At 42.8% G+C, this 22,757-nt stretch overlaps 3 protein-coding genes and 1 pseudogene across 4 annotated transcripts; 1 reads left to right on the top strand and 3 right to left on the bottom strand.

Annotated features, from left to right (window-relative positions):
• Positions 1-1,932: 1,932 nt before the first annotated feature.
• On the bottom strand, positions 1,933-6,172 carry LOC120664042 (mitogen-activated protein kinase kinase 1-like). Its single transcript, XM_039943003.1, has 8 exons — positions 5,843-6,172; positions 5,509-5,596; positions 4,905-5,042; positions 3,924-4,148; positions 3,615-3,797; positions 3,290-3,510; positions 2,440-2,485; positions 1,933-2,328 (listed from the first exon to the last, which is right to left on the bottom strand). The coding sequence occupies exons 1-8, from the start codon at positions 5,914-5,916 to the stop codon at positions 2,236-2,238; spliced, it is 1,068 nt and encodes a 355-aa protein (XP_039798937.1). The 5' UTR covers positions 5,917-6,172; the 3' UTR covers positions 1,933-2,235.
• A 3,869-nt stretch (positions 6,173-10,041) lies between these two features.
• LOC120664041 lies at positions 10,042-11,858 on the bottom strand (annotated as a pseudogene). Its single transcript, XR_005670699.1, has one exon. The product of XR_005670699.1 is annotated as a myb-related protein MYBAS2-like (transcript).
• Positions 11,859-14,834: 2,976 nt separating this feature from the next.
• On the bottom strand, positions 14,835-17,171 carry LOC120664040. Its single transcript, XM_039943002.1, has 3 exons — positions 16,733-17,171; positions 16,576-16,633; positions 14,835-15,230 (listed from the first exon to the last, which is right to left on the bottom strand). The coding sequence occupies exons 1-3, from the start codon at positions 17,017-17,019 to the stop codon at positions 15,180-15,182; spliced, it is 396 nt and encodes a 131-aa protein (XP_039798936.1). The 5' UTR covers positions 17,020-17,171; the 3' UTR covers positions 14,835-15,179.
• Positions 17,172-17,241: 70 nt separating this feature from the next.
• On the top strand, positions 17,242-21,232 carry LOC120664039 (protein gar2-like). Its single transcript, XM_039943001.1, has 6 exons — positions 17,242-17,711; positions 18,349-18,423; positions 18,567-18,638; positions 19,268-19,430; positions 19,819-19,865; positions 19,945-21,232. Exons 1-6 carry the CDS (start codon positions 17,308-17,310, stop codon positions 20,942-20,944), a joined length of 1,761 nt encoding a protein of 586 aa, XP_039798935.1. The 5' UTR covers positions 17,242-17,307; the 3' UTR covers positions 20,945-21,232.
• Positions 21,233-22,757: the final 1,525 nt, after the last annotated feature.

Here is a 22,757-nt window from a genome sequence, read left to right as displayed (position 1 = left end):
CAGATACAGGAGTGTGATTGGCAGCCTGAGATATTTGGTGAACACTAGGCCAGATATAGCATATGCAGTGGGGATAGCTAGCAGATTCATGGAGGCACCAGCTAAAGAACATTGGGCTGTGGTCAAAAGAATTGTAAGATACATCTCTGGAACACTTGACTATGGCTGCAGGTATCTGAAGAATGGGAGGCCTGATCTCAGTCTGTTAGGCTTTACTGACAGCAACTGTTCAGGTGACTTGATTAAGAGAAAGAGCACCTCGGGGATAGTTTTCTACCTTGGTTCAAATCTGGTGACCTGGGCTTCACAGAAGCAGAAGGTAGTGGCATTGTCATCTTGTGAAGCTGAATACATAGCTGCAGCGCTGGGAACCTGCCAAGGAGTGTGGCTGAGCAGGCTGATTGCAGAACTGGTTGGAGGAGAGCCTCTGAAATTCAGACTTTTTGTCGACAACCAGTCAGCTATCGAATTGGCCAAGAACCCTGTGTTTCATGAGCGGAGCAAGCATATTGATACAAGGTATCATTATATCCGTGACTGCATCGAGAAAGACATGGTTGAGGTTAAACACGTGGGGACAGATGAGCAAGTGGCTGACATTCTGACAAAACCTCTTGGGAGGATGAAGTTTGCAGAGTTCAGACTGAAGCTCGGCGTTGTTCCAGTGCAACAGGATTAAGGGGGTGAAATGTTAGTTCTAGAATAAATTCACAGGTGCAATCCTGTTGTAATCATGTCATGTAATCGTGTCATAGTTGCTGTTTTGTCGCGTAGAATCTTGGGTGGGCCGGAGATGTGCGCGTGCCCACGCCGAGACCGCGTTCAGAGTCTGACCCCGTCGCGATGCTGTTCGTGCATGTCCCGCGGCGATCCGGAAAAAAGGGCGATCGCGGGGGCGTCGTGGCGACGGGGTGACCGGGCCTTGTGCCTATGTATCTGCGATCCGATGCAACAAAGAAGCACGTCAGTTGGTGCTGTACTCTTCCGTGTGTTCTTCCTCCAAGTGTTCGCGTGCGTTCCTCCAAAGCTCACGTCGCCGCGGTCACCACCAAGCCCGGCGGCGTGACACCTCCAATTGGCGCTGATCCCCGGCGTTCGGTTCCAACAGATACAATAAGATTATAATTTTGAAAATAAGTTTGGCCATACATCTTACCATTTTTAAAAAGTTCAGCCAAAGTATTCAAAGAGATATTAATGCTTGCCAAAGTTAAAACGTGTGTTGGCTGCACTAATCTAGCTCTAGAGCTTCACTTATAATTTTTTAGTGGACTGAGTATAAACAGCTGGTGAGATTGATGGAATGACGGCACCTGGATTGTCAAAGTTTAGCGATAAGATTATCTTAGGAACACCAATATGCCACGCTGATTGTGATTGGTACTGTTTTAGTTTTCGATCATGCAAGAAAAATAAAAGGCCTAATAAAGCCCACTAAGATTCTTCGTGTCAATACCCTGACAGGACGTGAAACGAAAAGATCAGACGGTAGCCAATCTTAATCGCTCAACTACTAATGAGTCGTCTTATAATGCGTTTCTACAAATCTTTTTTGTAGCAGTGACGGCTAGCTCCAGCTTATCATGAGCCGTCCATGTGATTCTTTAAGCATATTCACTAATCACTGATATGAGGGATGTCAATAGAAACAGGCTATGCTTGTTAATCAGCATGTTGCAACTCATAAGCATATCCTTGCATCCTTTTTGGGATAAAAGAACGAGGGAATATGTTCTCCGGCTAATTATTGAACGATCAACGCGAATTAAAGCTGCAAATCATGCAAAGCTGACGGCATGCTTAGAATGCCCAGATATATGATGCCTTTCTCTGGCTGTTTCAACTCCCATTCACATCTCTACCCCCCCCCCCCCCCCCCATTTGATGCCTTGAATTATGCACACTTGCAATGGAAAATCAAAAGAGAAGAGCTTCTTGGCAACTCACTAAATTCGTCACCAGAAACATTCACAGTGAAAACAGTCTTGTAAGATGCATCACGGGCCACATAGAGATGGAGAGCCTTATCAAGAGAAACACTCTGCCACAAGGAAAACTTGGGGTGTCACAATGATCTCTGGGAGTTTTTTTGACACGGTCAAAAACATACACACAGCATCACGCGTTACGGGGGGTGATGCACGCTGTTCAGGAGAAATATGTGCGGATATCAAAAGGCCACCAAGGTGACCCTGAATACATTGCAAAAGGATTGTCATCCATCCTAATGGCACTCTACTCGGGTATGTTCATCGGAGGTTCCAGGCTCTCCACAAGAGTCCGCAGGTCTAAATCCTTACCCTCAAACTTCTGGATGAAAGGGTGATTCTGCAACAACAGAAATAGTAACTCAGCACAACTTACCCAAATGAATGGTGCAAACAGTAATTCCAAATTATCAATCAGAAAACTATTAAATCGAAGAAAGGCAATGCTGACCAAAAGTTCTGAAGCAGACATCCTCTCTGCTGGGTCCTTCTGTATGCTGCAAAGCAATATAGCAAAATATAAAACTAATGAAGCACCAAATCATAATTCCATAACAAAACTCTTCACGAAATTTATGATGGCAGTTGAGCAGAATTTGAACACGGTTAGAGAACATTAAAGAAATTATTGTTCTTTTCGAATAGGTGCAGCCACAAATCACAACCTCAGGATGGTTTATTAATCTAGATGTCCATATTGAGATAGCTCATTCTCTTATCAATTATTATCTTTTGTCATAAAAAAATATGGTCAGTGTCATTGAAAGGCATGCATTTCAGATGAAATGGCAATGAGTCAAACTTTACACTTTAGCTAAAGTAGTACAGTTTGATGTTTCATGGGCCGAAGGGGTACTTTGAACACAGTTGAATAAACCTTTCTTAAAGGTTAAGATAGTGTGCTTATGTAATATATAGTATGACATATAAAATGCCAAGCCAAAACCAAGATGTAATGAATTACGTTCCATAGCACTGAATCCTATGTGTCCTTGATTGATATTCCATGACTACAGCTTCAGATTGAAGCCAAGTCTTAAAAAATATTTATCAACAGCAAGCGAACAAATCTATTGTAAGAGTTTTACCCACTGAGTTATTGGTCAGAAGGTGAATCTCGCATCGTCTTTGATCAGAATGTAATAGAGAGACAGTTGCAGTGTGTTCCCAGTAGTTACATTGCGAGGTCAATTTTAAGATAAATGAGATTTTGCTTCGAATTAACTGGGTACAATAGCAAGCAGGAAGACATTAACTGGGAATTTTTAATGTGAAATTACAGAAGGGAATGTTTGACATACCAAGAGGAGATAAATGAGCAGAATTCTGGAGAGAACTGATCTGCAGGTGCAGAAGGTGGTGGCTGATCAACAATTGCTTCAAGAAGTTCATAGAAGCTTAACCAACCATCTCCTTCTGAAGGTATATAAGGGAACCGACCAATGGCACACTCAAGTATTACTAGTCCCAAACTCCATATGTCGCTCTTATAGTCATAAGAGCTCCCACTAATCCTCTCAGGCTGAATAAGGAAGAAAAGTAAAGAACTGTCACCAGATGTTTTAAGCATTCTAGTCACAAATGAGCATAAACTAGCAATCACATAAAAGAACTAAGTCAACATACCGCCATATAGTTGTAGGTTCCAACAAATGTATCCCGCTGACCCATTGAACTTGCTAGCACTGCACTGACCCCGAAATCAGTAATCTTTACTTCACCTTTACGGTTGACTAACAAGTTAGACGGCTTTATGTCCCTGTGAATAACATGCCTTTCATGATGAAGATATAATAAACCCTCCAAGACCTGAATTAACAAGAATATTATTCGATATTAGCTGTGTGAAAAATGTGGTTTCAAGTTCCAACAATTGTTAATAACATAACTTTCAGCTTATTCTAAAGATCTAATTTAAGCAGATTTGGTTTGTACCTGCTTGCAAAGTACTGCAAGGTATGGCTCCAGAATGGTCTTCACTTGTTTAATGATGTCCGCAAGAGATCCGCGATCCATGTACTCAAGAACAAGATATATGACACCATTGTGGTAAAAAGATTGATGGCACAGAACTATATGTGGACTCTGTGTTGCTTGATTAATTTTGAGCTCTTGAACTATTTGTTTGCGCATTGACTCCTGAATGTTCATTTGAATACCCTGCAGAGGTAATTGCAAATTTGCAATACTCGTTAATGTAACATGTGGCCCATAAATGCCATATGGAGTTCATCTGAAATGTCATATGGGTGAGATGCCACAGCACTGCTATCACCAGGGGCAGTTTTTGAACATTTTCAGAAATTAATGCCCTACCTGATGTACTCAAATTCATTACCATCAGTATTTATAAGACAATTCGTGTTTCCAGATATTTCATATGTACACATAGGCTAGTACTAGATGTAACTGCTTTACCATCATTTAGCATTTCCCATCTTAATTTACAAGAGTGCATCTTTGTGCACTCAAATTAATGCTGCCGTGTCAATATGGCGGTACCAAGTTCACTAACCAAAACAATCAAATCATTACATTCATATAATTCTAATTGCCATTACAAGATATAGCATGCAGGAAATCTGCTCATATTTTTTTGTTTTGTTTTGATCATATAGATTTCCATATCCCACCTAAAAATGATTTCCATGCCAAGAAAGACGTAAAGAATATAAATACAGTAAAAGAATGCACGCTAACAATTTCAATTTTATATTTAATAATAGAAGTAGGAGATTGGATAGTTTATATTGTGAAGAAATGTGCCTATTTTTCACTGATTTGATCAAAGCACATGTCCCATATCAACAGTGAGTCACCACACAAAATTGCAGTCTATATGGGAGGATGAAACTAATATTCTACTGACTAGCCAACTAGGCATGCACAAGAAGAAATTACTGTGCTAAAAATTACCTTCAAGGCATACAATGTCCCCACCCATTTGTGCCGCACTAGCTGGACAACACCACCACTCCCTTTACCAATGACTTGGATCATCTCAAGATCATCCATTGATAACTGTACATCTTCCACCTTCAGGTTTGTTGATTGCTGAGGAAAGATGCAATCAAAGTTCAGAAACTGAATGATCACTAAACAAATACTAACACAAATACAAACTAGAGAAACAAGATATCCTTATAGGAGTTCAAGCAAAGTATGATAATCATTCAGGGAAACTGAAAACGCATGATGTTCCCACTAACTGCAAAAACTTCTGATAGTGGCATTTAATAACCCGGAACAAGTAATAGTGTATATGCATGCCATATCAATATTTGTTCCTCGAGGTTAATCGGAAATGAGAATTTAACATTAAGAAACACAAAAGGTTCCTCTGCAGTGTGCACCATTGTGCTCCGTAAAGCAGCATGAGCATAGTCGCACCAGTACCATGCATTTAATTAAAACGCGGAATTCAGAACAATATGCACATGTGCTTCTATGCAAACCAACAATGTTACGACTTACAACCTACGATAAGAGGTCCATTCCACAGGTGCTTTCCAGGACTCACATTTTCATCTCCATTTTCTTCGGAGATAAGCCGCAAACCTCTTTGATTAAGCCGCAGTTCACCATCCTTGAATGTACCACTTGCCGTCCTAAAATGGCACCAGCGACAGCGATCGAAGACATCAATTCAGTTGTTGTGCAATAACTACCGAAAACCAAACATCGAACTCGAAATCAAATCAAAGGGAGCACAAAATGATTCATGATCCGGAACCATTTGTGATTTACAAATGTCATCCCCAGCAAATCAAATCATAAAGGCAGTAATTAAAAATGGGGAAAATGAGGGGAACGAAAGGAGGCTATTTTTAGGCTAAGAAAACAAGGAGACTGACAGGAACTTGTCGACGGGGGTCTCCTGCGCCGGAACGGCGAGCTTTAGCTCCTTCACCGGCTTCTTCCCCCTCATGGCCTCCTTGCCCCGTAGCAGGGAGTCTTAGGGTTTCTTGGTGGGAGATGGGGATGGGACTCGCTGCTCAGGGAGGATCAAGAAGGGAAAAACTAGTTCTTGTTGATTCCGGGAGTACCGGGAGGTCCGACGGCTAGGGGAGATGCGGCGGCAGCTGGGGCGGCGGGATCGGGTTGGAGCGGCGGCGGCGGTGACGGGCTCGAGACTCGGAGTCAGAGAGAGGTTGGTGTTGAGATTTTTTTTAAATGTCTAGAGCATCATCCGTCATCTAATTTCCATCCAACGGCCACTGTTACTGATGTGTACATCTTGAGTACCTGACTGTGTTTTCTCACAAAAAATTCACTTTACTTCTCACTCAGGACTCAGGTAGTACCACCCAATTTTATCTATACTTATTTCTAAAACGAGTAAGATTCTCATGTTAAATTTTAGTTTGGTCCGTCTTGTGTCATTGACAGGTAGACTTTAGATTGACAGGTGGGCTTAGTCACCCCGTATGCGAGTCCAACTAGCCTTCGTCAATCAAAATTCTAACTGAAACCCAAACAAATGAATCAGAATCATAATTGAAAGCCGGACAAATCAATTGGAATTCAAATCGGATCCTGGATAATTAATGTCTGGCATGATCACAACACGGCCTGCACACAGAGTGAACGAACATAAATTGTTGATATTATGTAGATCTATTATATTAGCTCCGTAGCAATGCACGGGCACTATGTTAGTCTAAACCAAAAGACCATATACCTCCGGCTTTAGACACCATTTTTTATTTGTTAATTTTTACTGACCAAAATGTCATCTAATTATGGCCGGAGGGAGTAATATGCCATTGGCTTTATCTTTTGTATGATAGACATCTATATTTCCATTTAGTTTGTAATTCATTTAAAAAAATCACTCATGAACCAGATATTCAGTATAGCACTACATTTTAGCAAATGCAAAATTATTGCTAGTGCTCAAAGAGAATTGCATGTCAGTGTGCATCCTTGTTGTTTGTTATGACAGTTACCTTTCTTTATATTTCCACACTTTATATTCTTACTTGGTTCGATTGGCTTGGTCACAAAATATCTTTGTCATTTGGGGCCACGATATAGCAATGCAATGTTGAGGCATTGGTTAATTGTAGGAAGTTGCCATCTTACCTTCACTTGTCATCTCAAACCCTAGTCATCAGACATCTACTTATCATTCACTTCAAAATAAATAATGCCATACCTTCTTATAACAGTGGATACCTTCAGCGATTATAAAATTAGAGAGAATTTAAAAATGTAAAATGGCATTCTTTACTTTCCTCGACAATGAAACTGCTTTCTTTATAAAGAAAGAAATATGCTTATTTGACTAATACTAGAAAAATCAAATGGTTGAGCTTATGCTTCACTCATTAGATGATAACTAGTCTATCAACCCGTGCTCCCGCACGGACTAATTAGAATTAATGTAAAAATAAGGTCAATAATTATAATTATCTATCTCACACATTTTTCATCTATTAAATATCCTAACACATACTCTAAATATATGTTTACATTATTTAGTTACAATAGATTTCATTTTGTGCACCTCCATATATATTCAATATATGTTTAGTTGAATTATTTGTTTATGAATTAGTATTGTTATCTCTTCCATCATACATGAATATATGGTGACATATATCGTAGGTAGTATTTTTATAGAAATAATAATAATATAAATAACATATTAATAATGATAGAAATAGTAATTTTAGAATTTTATATTGGTGCACTTTAATATATTATTATAACTATATAATTTAGATTCAGATTTATGAGTAATTTAACTTGTAATAATAATGACATAATTGGATAATTTATTTGCAAATTTAGGTGGTATTTGTATTATTTATATAATGGCATAGTGGGTAATGTACACAAAAATTAGGGGGTTACTTCAGATTTTTTTTATAATGGCAGAGGTGGGTAATTAAGTTAAATGTTTAGGGGGTTACTTTAGTCTATTTTCATAATGGCAGAGGTGGGTAATTTATTAGGAAGATAACAGATGCGATGGTTATTATAATTAGAGTTGTTGGATTGATGGCTGGATGTTTCTGATTTTTGTGAGAATTTATATGATTTCTCTATTTTTTTAGAGTGTCCACCTAGGATCCTATGTGCTTCACGTGGAGGCTCCAAAGGAGCCTCCAATTAGTAATAGTAAGATTGACTAATGCAAATTGAGGAGATAGATGGGTTAAACAAACGGAAGACTGAAATTGCATTAGCCCTCAATCAATTAACAGTAACAATGCAAAGGAGCAGACCAGTGCATTCATGATCTATGCAGGCGCCTCTATAGAAAATTACCAAGCCACAACCACAAATGAACCACAAACCACCATATGTGTCACCAGCCTATCTCACTTCATTTTTTTCGTTCTCTTCCTCCTTCCACCCATCACCGTACCATCGCCCTTGCACCACCAACCTTCCCCTAGCCCAATTTATGTCGCTCTTGGATACCTTCCCTTGTACAATATTCTAGGGTGTGCCTCTATTTTGAAGAAAGTATATGCTTTAGCTTACAAAGAGCCACATGTCCTAAGCCACTCACTAGAGAGTTGTAGTATCCTAATTGTCAGCAACGATACCAATATCATATCTGAATGACCGAATCACTTAGGTTACCTGTGGTTAAGTTCCAAGTTATTAACGTCAGGGAAAGGAAAAATATGATAGATAAATATAGTATAGTTTCTTTAAGTTGTAAATATCCGTTGCGTTGACTTTTATGGCACAAAATACAATTTGCCTTGTTTGTTTATATAATTTGTACCAAGGATGATGCTAGATATCCTAATAATAGATCTTAATTAGTTTTGCGGTTCATATATTTACATAAGTGATAGAATCCTAAAAGATGATAACAACGAACTAGTACGTAGTGGGTGTAAAAGAAAGCACAGCGATAATGCTAGGTTAATGAGGATTAGGAGTTAGGACCAAAGCAATTTGGAAAGGAAGAAAGAACAAGTACATGTGGGCAACGACCTGCCTTCCTTATATATCCACCATTGTTCTTTTTTCTATTTAGTCACTATCGCAAAGCCATGACAAAAGTGTAGGTGAATGGCAAAGTATGAAATCCTTTCTCTATATCGCTGACAGGTGGGCCCCACCGACCGGAAATCCATGGGCAGCAGCAGCAAGGCTCTGTTCTCTTTGGAGGGAAGAGCTTTGCCAGTGCGTGTAGTATTTGCAATACTAATGCCTTTGTGACCCGATAGGTGTCTTAATCACTCACTAATCGTTCTCTCTTGGGTCTTGATGTCAAATGCCACTGTTTGGGATGAGGCTAGGCTACTTCTACAATTGGAGGGGTGGAAAGGTGGATATGATGCACAGAAAAGTAGGAAAGGGACCTGCACGTATACAAATGGCACGCATGGCATTGCCTGCTGATTGGATGCCGCCGCCCCTTGTCCCTTCCGTCATTCCATTTCCATGGCATGGGGGTTAGCGTTAGCGAGCTAGCAGATTCCCATTCCCATGCATGCATTCCGTTAGATAGTTGAACTGGTATCTTGGAATATAATGCGTGAAAGTTTTCGAGATGCAGATTCTGCATTACATTCATGGTGCCCAAAGATCTAATGGCACTGATGATCTAAGAATTGCAGAACAGCGCCCTTCAACTACCTCCTCTCATTTAGGTCGATTCGTAGCATAATTAAGATTCCGGGATCAATTTAGTTTATTAAACTTTTTTTAGCTAGGGTTGCTTATACTTTTCCCAGGCCAGTAGTAGACTAGTCTCTGCTTGCTTGTCAGATGTGTGTTTAATCATGTTATTCGTCCTTCTATGGCTGTCCCGAGCGTTTTCGTTCGTATTGTGCTGCTGTCCGGCCTTGTGTTGCTACATGTGTTTCTGTGTAAATTCTCTCCTTGGCATGCTCTCCAAAGACTTGATTCCTTTATGGCTCTGTGTAAATTCCCTCTGAAGAATGGTACACAAGGAAGAATCAGTAGCAGATCACCATCCATCATCTGCTAAGCTATGCAGAGATAGAGTACAGAGATTGCAATACAGAAGCATCAAGATCGAGATTCAGGACAACACAGCTGTTCAGACTTCAGACAGTACTTACAAATCAATGTAAATGCTCTCATATACTCAGTAGAATCCCATCATCAATCTTACATGCATGAACACAAGGTTCCTACAGGCTACAGATGTTTTCTGATCTGATCTGATCTGAAAACCTGATTCAGCATAAGATGGCGAACTCTATGTCTTCTGGATGACGTACATGGCACGCACGCGTCAAGCAAGGTACATGTAATTACAGTATACATATGCAAATATATATACGTACTACTAGTATAGTATATAAAGAACGTAGGAACAGATGCAACGAAAGACGAACCTAGCTTTGAAATCGTAGCAAGACAGAAAGTAAAGCTAACTAATAATCAATACATAAGGGCTAAGATGCATATGGTGGATTATGATCCGATATGCCATGGATCGATCAAGAAGCGTCGAGCATCTTCTTGTAGTACTCCTCGTCGTCGATCCTCCAGAGAGAATAATCGGAGCAGTACTCCCACACCGGCGACGACGGCAGCGGCGGCTCGGCGGCAGCGGGGTGGCCCGCGCCTCCCCACCCGTCGACCATGTAGCTCGCCGCAGCGTCGGCCGCCGCGATCTCGTTCCAGAACTGGTCCATAGTGTACGAAGATTCCTGCTGCTGCTGCTGCTGGTGACGATGCTGGCTTGCCGCGGTGGTGGACGCCTCGTCGAGCTCGGCGTCCTCGTCGTCGTCGCCGCCGCCGCTTTCTCGCAGCGCCGACTCGGTCACCGCCGACGACGACGCGGCCGTGAGGCGGCCGCTGCCGCTGCTCGGAGAGCCAGAGCAGGACGCGGTAGTGGTCACGGTCGACGACGAGGACGCCGACGCCTTCTGCTTCCTGGTGCGCGTCCTCCAGTAGTTCTTGATCTCGTTGTCGGTGCGGCCGGGGAGGCTCCTGGCGATGCGCGACCACCTGCTGCCGTACTGCGCGTGGAGCTCGAGGATGAGGCGCTCCTCGTCGGGGGTGATGCGGCCGCGGCGGAGGCCCGGGTGGAGGTAGTTGACCCACCGGAGACGGCAGCTCTTGCCGGTGCGCCTCAGACCTGCAGTACGCCGACACGCATGCATAGAGAAGAAGCAGGAGGAGGAGAGGAAGCAAATGGTTAACACCGCTCGCCACTGCCCATCTAGATCAATCCCCAAGCACGCATATAAATATATTTATATATATGCATGCTTGGGGATGCACCCGCCACCGCGCAAACCTGAAACCTTTGCTAAGAAATCCCACCGGCGTTCACCAAACAAGCGCACAAACCATACCAGCTGAGCGTCTTCCTCCTCCGTCCACGGCCCCTTCCTCATCCTCGGCGGCAAAGCCGCCGCCGCCGCCTGCTGATTGCCAATACTACTACTGCTACGCTCACCGTCCTTCTTCTGCTTGCTCCTGCCGAACATGGACATGGACATGGCTGCTGCCGCCATCGATCGATGATCCATCACCTCTTCCTCCTCCGGTCCTCTCTGCTGCAGGTGACGCCAGGCGTGTCGTCTCCTGAACCCTGATCTCCTCTCCTCCCCTTCGAGTAGTCCCCGTCGACGACTTGCCTTAATAGTCTGCAGGTGGCCGCCGGACAGGGACAAAGGCCGTCCCAACGAGCTTCGATCGATCGAGAGGAAGAAGAAAGAGACTGCAGATAGATGCCTCCACTTGTGTACGCTCTAGATTCTAGCTATCTGTATGATGAGTACACTACACTACAAGATCCCCCCTGTACTGGCCACACGGATTATATATAGGGAAAAGAGAGTTGGTTGCCATGGCACGGAAGAGGATCGGAGCCTAGTATGCATAATGGCAGATCTGGTGAACGAGCTGCTCGATCGATGAGTGCAGCGAGAAGCTAGTGCGCCATGAGGTCAGTGATGGGCACCCGCACTCAGAAATGCTCCTATCATGTGTGAGCACTTGGGGACTTTCTAGATCAAGTCACCTCACCCCTCTTGGTTTTACACTCTTGTCGATTGTCGTTGCCACCAAAATTAAGTTTTGTAAGCCATCAGTCATTCATATCGCAAGCAGAGTTTTAGTTTATTCGGTTTCATTTGTTGCAGACAATGCAAGTGGCTGTAACGAACACGGCTCACCGCAGCGGTTCCGAAGTTTCCAAAACCCTGGGTTTGGAGGGCACATACCTGAAGTTCTTAAACATCGAACAATTAATTCATCAGTGATCTTCAGTGACCAAGATTTTTTGAATAGTGCACCGAAGTTAGTTGCATATATATCATGGTTTTGAATTGTCTCTAGGCTACATACACAATGCAAGATGCTCAATGGCATGATCTTGCAGCAGAGAACACAGACTACCAGAATCACTTAGCTATTGAAGAGATTTTAGCTCAATTGCAAAATAATATTCTGCTGTTTGACGAGCTTCTTCACTAAAGTAAAGGGTGTCATGATTTGTAGATCTGATTCTCTTCAAGCCTTCTAGTCGATCGATGTAATTTTTACTATACTTGTATTAAACACCATGTTGCAGTTCTTAAGCATATCCTTTGCTTTGTTTCTTCTAAATAAAATAATGAGAGAATTTGTTCTCAAATGACAAGCATAAGTGATCAATGCACGCTGCATGCTTGCATCATATTCAAGATGCCCGGAATGACAAGATCAACCGAAGAAAAAATAATTAATCTACCACAGTACTATACTCATCGTGTTTTCGGTCATCGTCTATGTACACTGTTATGACTTTGTTGAAGATGCAATTATTCTTGCTATCTCACAAAATTAGTCGCCTTTATCGTTCATATAGTGATCAATTACCGGAGAGATTCCTCCAAGATGTAGTGCTAGCACTAATCCATGTATCAAGGATGATACTTACATGACTCTTCTGAAAATCTAGTAAAATCAAATAAAAGGGATTCAGCTTGAGCAGGAGTCCGGTTTTTTTAAAGAGATGTGCAGTGTGAGGTCATACGTGCTATTTGCAGAAGTGACCCACTATTAAACATTGCTACTAGTGGTATCCACCCAATTATCACACAAAAAGGTATACTCCACTATCAAGTCTACAAATTCAGTACTCCAGGCCTTCCTCACATTCAAGGAATCTAATTTTTTTTGTCTTTTGTTGCTAGAAAAAGTAAGTTTTATAGAACTTGCTCGATTTCTGTATGGATTCTTCTGATCCCATTGATGTTTGTCTGTTCCAGAGAGTTGGTATTACTGACAAGAAAAGGAGCAGAATTTTAAGAAAACATTGATGTGGTGATCTCATGCTGTGTCCATCTATGCCCTCTGGGCACTGCAGTAGTTCTGAAAAATGCACCAACACTTTAAGAAGATAAGGTTGATGTGCTAAACAACTGCTAACAATACCACGTCAATTTCTTCATTGTTAGAAAAAAGCCTCAGCTCTTGGGGGTCACTGTTACTGTTGTGGCTTTCCCATCATTCCCAGGAAAAAAAGGTAAGCTGATAAGTGATAAGATAGGTGATGTGGCAGTGCACCAAACGTCGTGCAACCTACGGCTCAGCTTCCAGAACAGTGCACATCACGATGACATATCTATATTTACAAAAAGAAAGAATTAGTAAGAATTCAACATTTCCCTCTTACCCGCAGTAAGTGACCATCGACTTCTACAACTCCATCAGTAAGCTTGCTGTTACTGAACATTGCTGCACTATATTGCATCAGATTGATCTTCAAAGGATGAAAACAACAAATCTTATAAAAAAACAACCAGTTCAGCCAGCTGAGAGCCTCAATCAGCTCAGCAATCTTGTTGATCTGAAGAATGATCAGAAGAAACCGAGGATTTTACTTACAGAGGAAGCTAAACCAGCAAGCATCTGAATTCTGAAGATAGAATTTCTGCTGACATGAAAAGGAGGGAAAGGTGACACGGACAGCACCATGTTGGATTGGAGGATAACCCCACTTGGAGTATAGTCATCTACCTCCGCCCCCCTTTATCCTCCTGCCTGCTCATCACCATACTCTCTTTTTATCAAAATCCATATCTCCTTCTCCTTATCCCGTACAATGTCATTCAATCCGCGTTATTCGCCATTCCTGGTGCCGAGCCTCGGATTGGTTTTCGCCCGAGTGCGAATCCCTTGTCGCTTGTGTTGCTAAGATTTGCAAAGCTTGGTAAATGGTGGGCAGACACGCGTAATCCCAGACAGAAAAGCAGTGGTAAATGGTGGACAAGCATGCGTTGCCCAGAAAGTTGTCTTCAGACACACTTATCATAGGGAACGGTACGAATTTCACATGAAACAGAACAACTGGTCAAGAATTTCAACGTGAATTTCAAGCTACAGCTGCAAGATTCACCATGAATTCGGCAGGAAACAGAAGAGCTTTTGTAAAATGGAAGTTCTAGAGAGGTCACGACTCACGAGCTCAAGGCGTGAGCTTTTGGAGAATGGACGAGCTGCTGAGATAGTGAGATGGCCGTCCTTCTGGTCCCTGGAAAGCCAAACTGACCCTGTTTGGTAGGAGAGCGGCCTCCGCCGCATCCTGCCAAAAACGTGTTGTGCTTTCAAGTAGCACAAGCATTAGCATAGCGTATCAACCGGAAAGATAGAGCAAGTTGGCAATAACCAGTGAACTGAGTGGCCCATTTTTTTTTTTTTTTTTTGCAGGAAAGAACAAGGTGGCAACTGGGGGCGGTATTAACCACTCTCTGCTTGCAAAGATGACCTTACTACACTCTTCTGTTGGTATCGCTAAGTAAACAAAAGAACAACTATGAGCAATGACCTTGCATGACGAACAAACTTGTCTTCTGTCTGCAACGGTAAGCAAACACAAACACAACTAGCAGGCTAGCAGCAATGATCTTACATTATGAACAAAAATTCTTCTATCGGTACTCGGTAACTGTAACTTGGTAAGTAAATAAAACAGGACTAGCGGCAATGGTCTTACATGATGACCAAAATTATTTGACAAAGGTAATACTTATAACTGATTTGCCTCAACAAAATACTAGTTCATCAGAAGTGGCACAAGTGTTGGAAAGATTACAATCAGGATTGTGCATCCAAAGTTGCATCAGAATACAGGAGCGCAGGAATCCACCATGGAAAAAGAAACTGATGCATCCGAATCTAGCCATCCTACAAACCTCCTGAACGTTTCAACCTTATTTAGGAAGAGCAGCACCATGAAGGAGCAGCTTGATATCAGCTCTTTCCGCTGTCCTCCTCTTTCATCTTTTTCTCCCACCTACGTTTCTGGATGGGAAAAAAGAGGATTGCAGCACAAACAGACAACGATGAGCCAGTTAGATCTTTTTCAAAGGATGCCTCCGTTCAATCACTATCACAGCCATCATAACATCTGGTCTAAAGCACAAACAAGGCATCTTTGCACACCAAGGTCAATGCGGGCTTAAAAGTTGGATCACCGACAGCTGATATTTGAGTGGCAGCTAGACCAAAACTAGTAGCACAGGTTAGAAAGTAATTCCCAATTTAAGTTGTTATTAGTCTAACAAGATGTGAGCAACCATCTGGAAATCTTGTTGACAGTACAGACTGTGGATCATTATAGCACTTCCCATCAACGTTCATAGATCTGCTTGGTGTGGTTTATGTTTATTTTATCAGTTGGATTATTGACCTTATGGAAGTCTTAGACCATGTTTCATGTAAACACCATTACCTGCTGTCAAATTATGAGAGCACTGAACCAGCCCACAAACTTCTTCTTTTTGAAACAAAGTTTAGGCTTATATCTAGGCTCCAAAAATATACTTGGTGTACAATGCTGGGATTACTGGCTTATGCTTATGCTGATGATAAGCCAAAGACTAAAGGCTTCTGCTGCCCAGTTACACCTTACTTGCAGCTTATCACTGGATAGGCTGCATTTCAGCCAATAATCTTGCATCTGAGTGAATTTTTCTGGGCACATGCATAGACAAGCTTCTGCCTTGGTATTAGGAAGTTAAAACAAACAATACCCAGGTATCGTGTCTTCTCTATTTTAGTGGGCTTGATTCCAAACATGGTTACATTTTACCGTTGATAAAGCACAAGAACAACTAGTTTACATTTAAACTGAAGATCAACCACCTAGGTTCAACCAAATCTTAACATAAGTTGGTTATTGAACAAGAATATAGCAATACACCCACACATGCTCTGATAGACTGTGATATAAGACAAAGAGGGTCTCAACTCTCAAGCTCTCAAATATAGTGTTATATATTAGAAGAAACGGTGAATCTCTACAGTTTTTTTTGTCGACTGATATATACCGTGATAGAATGAAACCAAAGGGAATGGGTTACATCATTCGAAGTTTGAACAAAAGTTCCTGAGAGCCTAATTTGCTAAGCTAAGTAGTCTTCAGCACATAAAACTCCATACAAAATAGACGAATTTTACCATATGCTCAGCAATTGAAAACTACCAGTTAAATGATACATCTGAACAGCCGGTACGGGCTTGAAATTGGCATACACAAGGATCACTAACATGAGTGCAGTATGTATGTGCACACTGGATTGCAATTCAAATATCAAACGTACAAACCTAGTTAGCAGAAGGTAGCTAAGATAAGATAGACGCAAACCTTGTAGTCGAGCAGCATTTGGGGCATCTTCTTCATCAGCTCCACGGTATTCGCGCGCCTGAGAAACGGAATGAAACATCAATCACGCAACCCACTGACCGAATAAGCAAATCGGACGCATAAGTGAAGGGAAGAGAGGCACGAAATGCGCGCTTACTTCTCGGCGGAGATGCGGTCGCACTTGTGGCCCTTGCGCTTGGTGCGCATCTCGCCGCGGGGCGGGTCGTAGGTCCAGTCCTCGCCGGCGAGGAGGACCTCCTTGCGGAGGCGGGCGCGCTTGCGGGCGCTGATGCCGAGCGGCTTCCACGCGCCGAGCTCCCAGTACCCCCACACCCCCTTCCCGAGCTCCCCCTTATACTTGGCCAGCTTCTCCCTCCACGGGTACCCCTCCGCCCACCTCGCCGCCGTCGCGGCCGCCGACGCCGCGGCCGCCTTCCCGGCCATCGTCTCCGCTTGCGATCGCTCTGGCTCAGTTAGGGTTCCTTCTGTTTCTTCTCGCCGGCGGCGGCTTGAGAGGGGAGAGGAGACTGAGTGGCCGGCCTCTGGGCCTGGATCACCGTGTACTCTTTTTGTGGGCTTTGCTAACCCAAGTTGGTGGGTGTGATCAGGCCCAGTTAGCCCATATAAGCCCAACCGGCCCATTAGAAAAAACCCTTGAAGCTCACGTCCGGAGCCGCCTCCGTCTACTCCCAGGAAAACCTCGCAGCCGCCGAACTCAGGCAGCTGCCAGCCATGGTGCTCGCGCGCAAGAAGCTGAAGCAGAAGCTGCACACGCTTCTCCCGGCCGGTGAAGCCGAGTTGGAGGAGGCTCATGGCGAGGAGGTGCAGGCTGTGAAGGAGCGGCTCGCCTCCTCCAAGCGGCCGCGCCCCAAGCGGCCGCCCAGGAAGAAATCGCTCCCCGAAGTGGTGTTGCAGACGGAGGAGGAGCGGAGGGAGGAAGTGGAGAGGAGGAGAGAGGAGAGGAGGAAGGAGAAGAAGGAGAAAAGGAGGATCAGGAGGTTGATGGAGGCCGAGACCGCGGCGGCGACGCAGCAGGTGGGAGGGGAGATGGGGCCGGAAACAGAGGGCACGGAAGGGGCTTCGGAAGAAGACGATCCTGTTGTTGAGTCTGACCAGCCAGTCGTGGCAGAGAATAGGTGAGTCAGGGATTGAAAGTTTGGTTCTTTTTTTGCAAAAAAAAAAGTGAAATCTGAATAGCTTTAACATGCTGGTATTGTGAGCTCAGAACAATATAGCAGTAGCAGTTATCTTTTCAAAAAAAAAGCAGTAGCAGTATGATATAATGAGAAAACATGGATTAATAACTTGATTTTGTGTATCTTTGATTTGCCATTGATTGAAGCAGTGTTACTTTGGAATGCAGGAAAAACTATGTGCCCGCCCATCTTACTGTTATCGAATTGTATGTGATTATTATATGATTGTGAAAAGAAAAGTAGCCACCTTTTTCTGTCAAGCATACTCACTTTGGAGTGCGCTGAAGCTATTTTCAATGGTTGTATAATGTTTTTGGTCTTTTGCCATCTTGTTCCTTCCCGGGAGCAAAATATAAACAAGGTAGAAGTGACCTAATCTGCAATTGCGGCCAACCATCCTGTTGTTGCATAGGTAACTTAGGGTACAATGTATCAGTGCTGGTGTACTTGTAAATACTGTTGGCTGTGGAGAAAAGTAAAAGGAGTATTGGAAGTGGAACTATTTTGCAGTTGTAGCTTGTAGGATGTTGTGGTCTTCTAGGTATTAGTTGTGTAATTTTATGCATTCTTATTTCAGGGAGCAAAATATAAACAAGATGGAGGTGACCAAACCTGGAGTTGGGTCCAAGAGTCCTATAGTTGCTAAGAACAAGTGAGTTAAATCAGTTAATGTTTGATAGATTGGTTCTTATTTTGCATTTGCAAAAAGTTTAGGTGATAGATTGATTTTTCAGTTGAATCTTTTAAGGCGTGGTCTGTTGGTTCTGGTTGTTTAAGGTTTTACATTTGTTTCAGGCTGCAAAATCAAAAAGTGAAATTGGCTGAATCTGGTGTTGGGTCCGACAATCCTGTTGCCACAGAGCATAGGTGAGCTAAAGCTTGGTACATTGGTGCTTTCGTACTCACTACTCACCCAGGGCCTGGTTGGATATCATAGACTAACATTTGTTACATCCAAACACCTCTTAGTTTCTCAAAACTGAAGTATTTTGTATAACTATAGTGTCTTCGAAAATTCCAAAAGAACTTTCTATCCAAACAGATCCCTAGCCCCATTCTTGTTTGATTGGCATTGCCAGGACATGGAAATAGGACAAAAATTGTTAAGATGATGTCTTTGTGAAAAGTTCAGACAAAGTTGTTGAACATATTGGTACAATGAGTTTGTTGAGATAACATAGGTCATGGACCATCCATGAGTTAAACTTGTATTTAGCTTGTGTTGTTTTTCTTTCATATTAATTGATGTAGTATGATAATATGATAAAAAGTGCACACGCAGTACTAAATGGTAAATACAAAAAATAAATTAAGTCACCAAGTTATTTGGCTGTAAACTCGTGATCAAGTTGGAAACAACATGTTATGTTTGACTTGGTGGAATATAACTAAGTTTTGGTGATGTTTTTGGAATTGATAAGCAGTCTGGCTTAGTTATTTTCCTTATAGCAGGATGCTGGTCTTTCTTGCATGTTACCTATGCGTCTTTATTTCAGAGAGCAAAGCGTAAATAAGGTGTATGTTGGTGGCATTCCGTACTATTCATCTGAGGATGACATAAGAAGTTTCTTTGAAGGATGTGGCAGTATCACTGCAATCGACTGCATGACCTTTCCCGAGAGCGGGAAATTCAGGGGTATTGCAATTCTCACATTTAAGGTCAGATTCTAAGCCAGTTTTGCTTCTTATAGTTTAGTAAGTATATACCTGTTCTCTTGGGGAAGTCAAACTCTTATTCCATATACACATTTTTTTACTGTATTACATATTTACATGTGCAAAGTTCTTATTCCATTAATTATGTCCGCTTAGACTTGTTAACAGAGCTGAGTAGAAGCTATAGGTTCAGCAGACTCTGAATTCTTGTTCAGTCTATCTGTATGACGTTAGATTCTGCAGCCTTGCATCTATATGGTCTTGGCTTCTATTTTAAGTCCACATAATCAAGGAGTCAACTGAAATGTCTGCATTGGCTGCTGCTCGCATTTTCACAATTATTTTGTTTGGAAATGTGAGTCTGAGTATCTGACTGACAGTTATTGTTCAGACTGATGCTGCTGCACAGAGGGCATTAGCTATGGATGGTGCAGATATGTAAGTGTGCATCACTCTGTTTGTTATCCCCTCTCATTGGTTTATTCATGAGTAATGAAATGCTTGATAACAATTTCAGGGGAGGATTGTATCTGAAAATCCAGCCATACAAACATAACCGTGAGAAGGAAGATTTTGCACCGAAGTTGATAGAGGGATATAATAGGATGTATATTGGGAATCTACCATGGGATATAACAGAAGATGATCTGAAGAAGTTCTTTTCAAACTGCAAAATCTCATCCATCCGATTTGGAACAGACAAGGATACAGGTGATTTCAAAGGCTATGCACACGTTGATTTTTCTGATGGTGCATCCGTTGCTGTTGCACTGAAGCTCGACCAGAGGGTGATTAAGGGACGGCCAGTCAGAATCAGATGCGCAGTTCCCAAAAAGGATAATCAGAAAATCAGTGATAATGGGAACTCAGATTCTTCGAAGAGTAAGATTCGTACATGCTATGAATGTGGGGATCCTGGGCACCTTTCTTCTTCTTGCCCAAATAAGAAGGATTCTGAAGTACGGAAATGCTATGAATGTGGCACCCCTGGGCACCTATCTTCTGCTTGCCCAAATAAGAAGATTTCTGATGAAAAGAAGGCTAACGTTGACTCAGCCACAGCATCATCAAAGAAGAGGCGAACATGTTATGAATGTGGCATCCCTGGCCATCTCTCATCGGCTTGCCCAAACAAAAGGCCTGCAGACTCTGTTCAGAGCAACAGGGAGCCTGTTGATGATGCAAATGTAGAACCACCTGCCATCGTATCTGAGGAAATGAAAGTAGGTGATGAATCGAATTCAGTACCTTCAAAGAAGAGGCGGAAGTGCTATGAGTGTGGAATTTCTGGCCATCTCTCGTCAGCTTGCCCGAACAAAAAGATTGCTGAGGTTGTTGATGATGAATTGAAATGTGATACTGGCTCAAACACTATACCTTCAACCATTGTCGAGGAGGAGAAGGCCAGCGACGACACAAAATCTGCACCTGCAAAGAAAAAGAAGAGGCGGACATGTTATGAGTGTGGCATTGCCGGACATCTCTCTTCGGAGTGCCCAAACAAGGCAGCTGCGTAAGTCAAATGATTGTTGGCATCTTGGGCCATCTCCGCTCAGAGTGCCTGAACACAACTGAACAAGGCAGTTTCTGAGGCCAAATGATTGTAGCATTTGTTTTTTTAATTCTTCAGAATTTAGTCCCAGTGTATTGTATGGTCTGTTCCTTGTTTTGAGCAGCAGCAAAATTGTTATCTCTGAAGGAAGAGGGGAGTTTTGTAGCAGGCAGGCCTTGAAATGGACAAGTTTATTATCTTTCTATATCAAATTTTGGTTGCATGACAAAGTATGCATGGGATTATCACCCAATTATTGGAAAAGAGTTTGGTGGAATCACAGTAACGTAAATATGGGGCCTACTTGGGTGCGGGGCAGCCCCATGCTTAATTTCTTCAGTATAATAGTAATACTTAATTCTTTCTTTGAAACGGGGGACTCTTTTGTTTGCCAACTTTTGGGTGTTCCTCCCTTCGCGGTAGGTTTGCATGAGGTGAACCGAAGCACTACGTTGGTAGAAACGATGCCCACAACCATGTCCAAACCAGCTATGGTTAAGGGCAAGATCTGAATGGAATGAATTTGGATCCAAAATCTCCCTCCACCAAATATAGGCCCATAGTGACCCATATCATAATTCATTAAGTATGAGTTGATCGTTGGTGGCAGCAACTACCTACCAAATGCCTTCTCTCTCAAGCCCTGCCCTGTCCCGTCCCTATCTGATTCAGTCAGCAGTTGGTTTGTGTGTGATGATGTCACTGCACTTGGTCGGACCAGATCATCAGTGCCTGCTGAACATTCATGCAGGCGGATACTCCGATCCACAAAAAGATTCAATCAGAAAAATAAAAGGGGTCTGCATCATCACAGTGGAGACCTACGTGGAGACACCGACCAAAACCATTGAAAAACTGGACGTGCACGGAGACGCAAGCAAAACCAAAGCGGTAGCGTTGCATCCCAAATGGAACTTGGTTGTGAATGATCTCCAGCGTCAAACGCAGAAACTTGTTGGTGTTCTTCACTCAGCTGACAGCGACTCAACTCCTTCTGAAAAGCGAAGCCAGGCTTTTCTTAGGTCACCTGCCTGTTGTGATTTGCAACCGGCTGCTTATGACAGGGAAACAAAATTGGCAGTTCATAATACCACAGAAACTGCACAGAACCATACGGTTAAATTATCCTCATCACATCATTTGGTAGTTTCCTAGTCATAATCTAAAAAAAATCATTTGGTAGTTTCATAGGGGTTTGTTTGAACAGAAAAAATCACACAAGATTTTCTCTGCATGGAAAATAAAGATGCGAGCGTGCCAGTGTATATAGAAATACACAAAAGAAACAAAAAACAGGGAACACAAGCTTTATTCATATTTTGAAAATACAAATACAGGTTCCCATATATATGCGCGCTCCATAGCCTGCCATTGGGCAGATCTGACTTGGGCAATGTGGTCTTCTGATTCCCGGGGCCTCAAAAAGCACCCAGTTAATTATCTCCGCAAGTTTAGCTTGCTGGAGCACCTCCGATTAAGCTGCCGTGGTCGTCGTCTTTAGTCTTCACTTCACGTTCTCCATGCATGATGATGGTGGTGGTGTAGGTGTGGCCGTCGGCATCGTCCATGGCCTCGTCGGTGTCTATGAGCTGGTGTAGCGCTGCTGGGACATCAGAGGCATCCGCCTGTGTCGTTCGGCCTCGTCGGTCTCGAACGACGGAGTAGTCGTGGTAGTAGAGGTGGATAGTCGATGCATGGCAGCATGAGCTGGACCGAGTCGATGTCGCAGCTTGGTCGTGGTAGAGACGATCCTCGAGATGCGCGGTTCCCCTAATCAG

The sequence above is a fragment of the Panicum virgatum genome, chromosome 3N (genome assembly GCF_016808335.1).
Source record: "Panicum virgatum strain AP13 chromosome 3N, P.virgatum_v5, whole genome shotgun sequence".
Taxonomy (NCBI): Eukaryota; Viridiplantae; Streptophyta; class Magnoliopsida; order Poales; family Poaceae; genus Panicum; species Panicum virgatum.
This window is presented reverse-complemented; position numbering and strand designations above follow the sequence as displayed.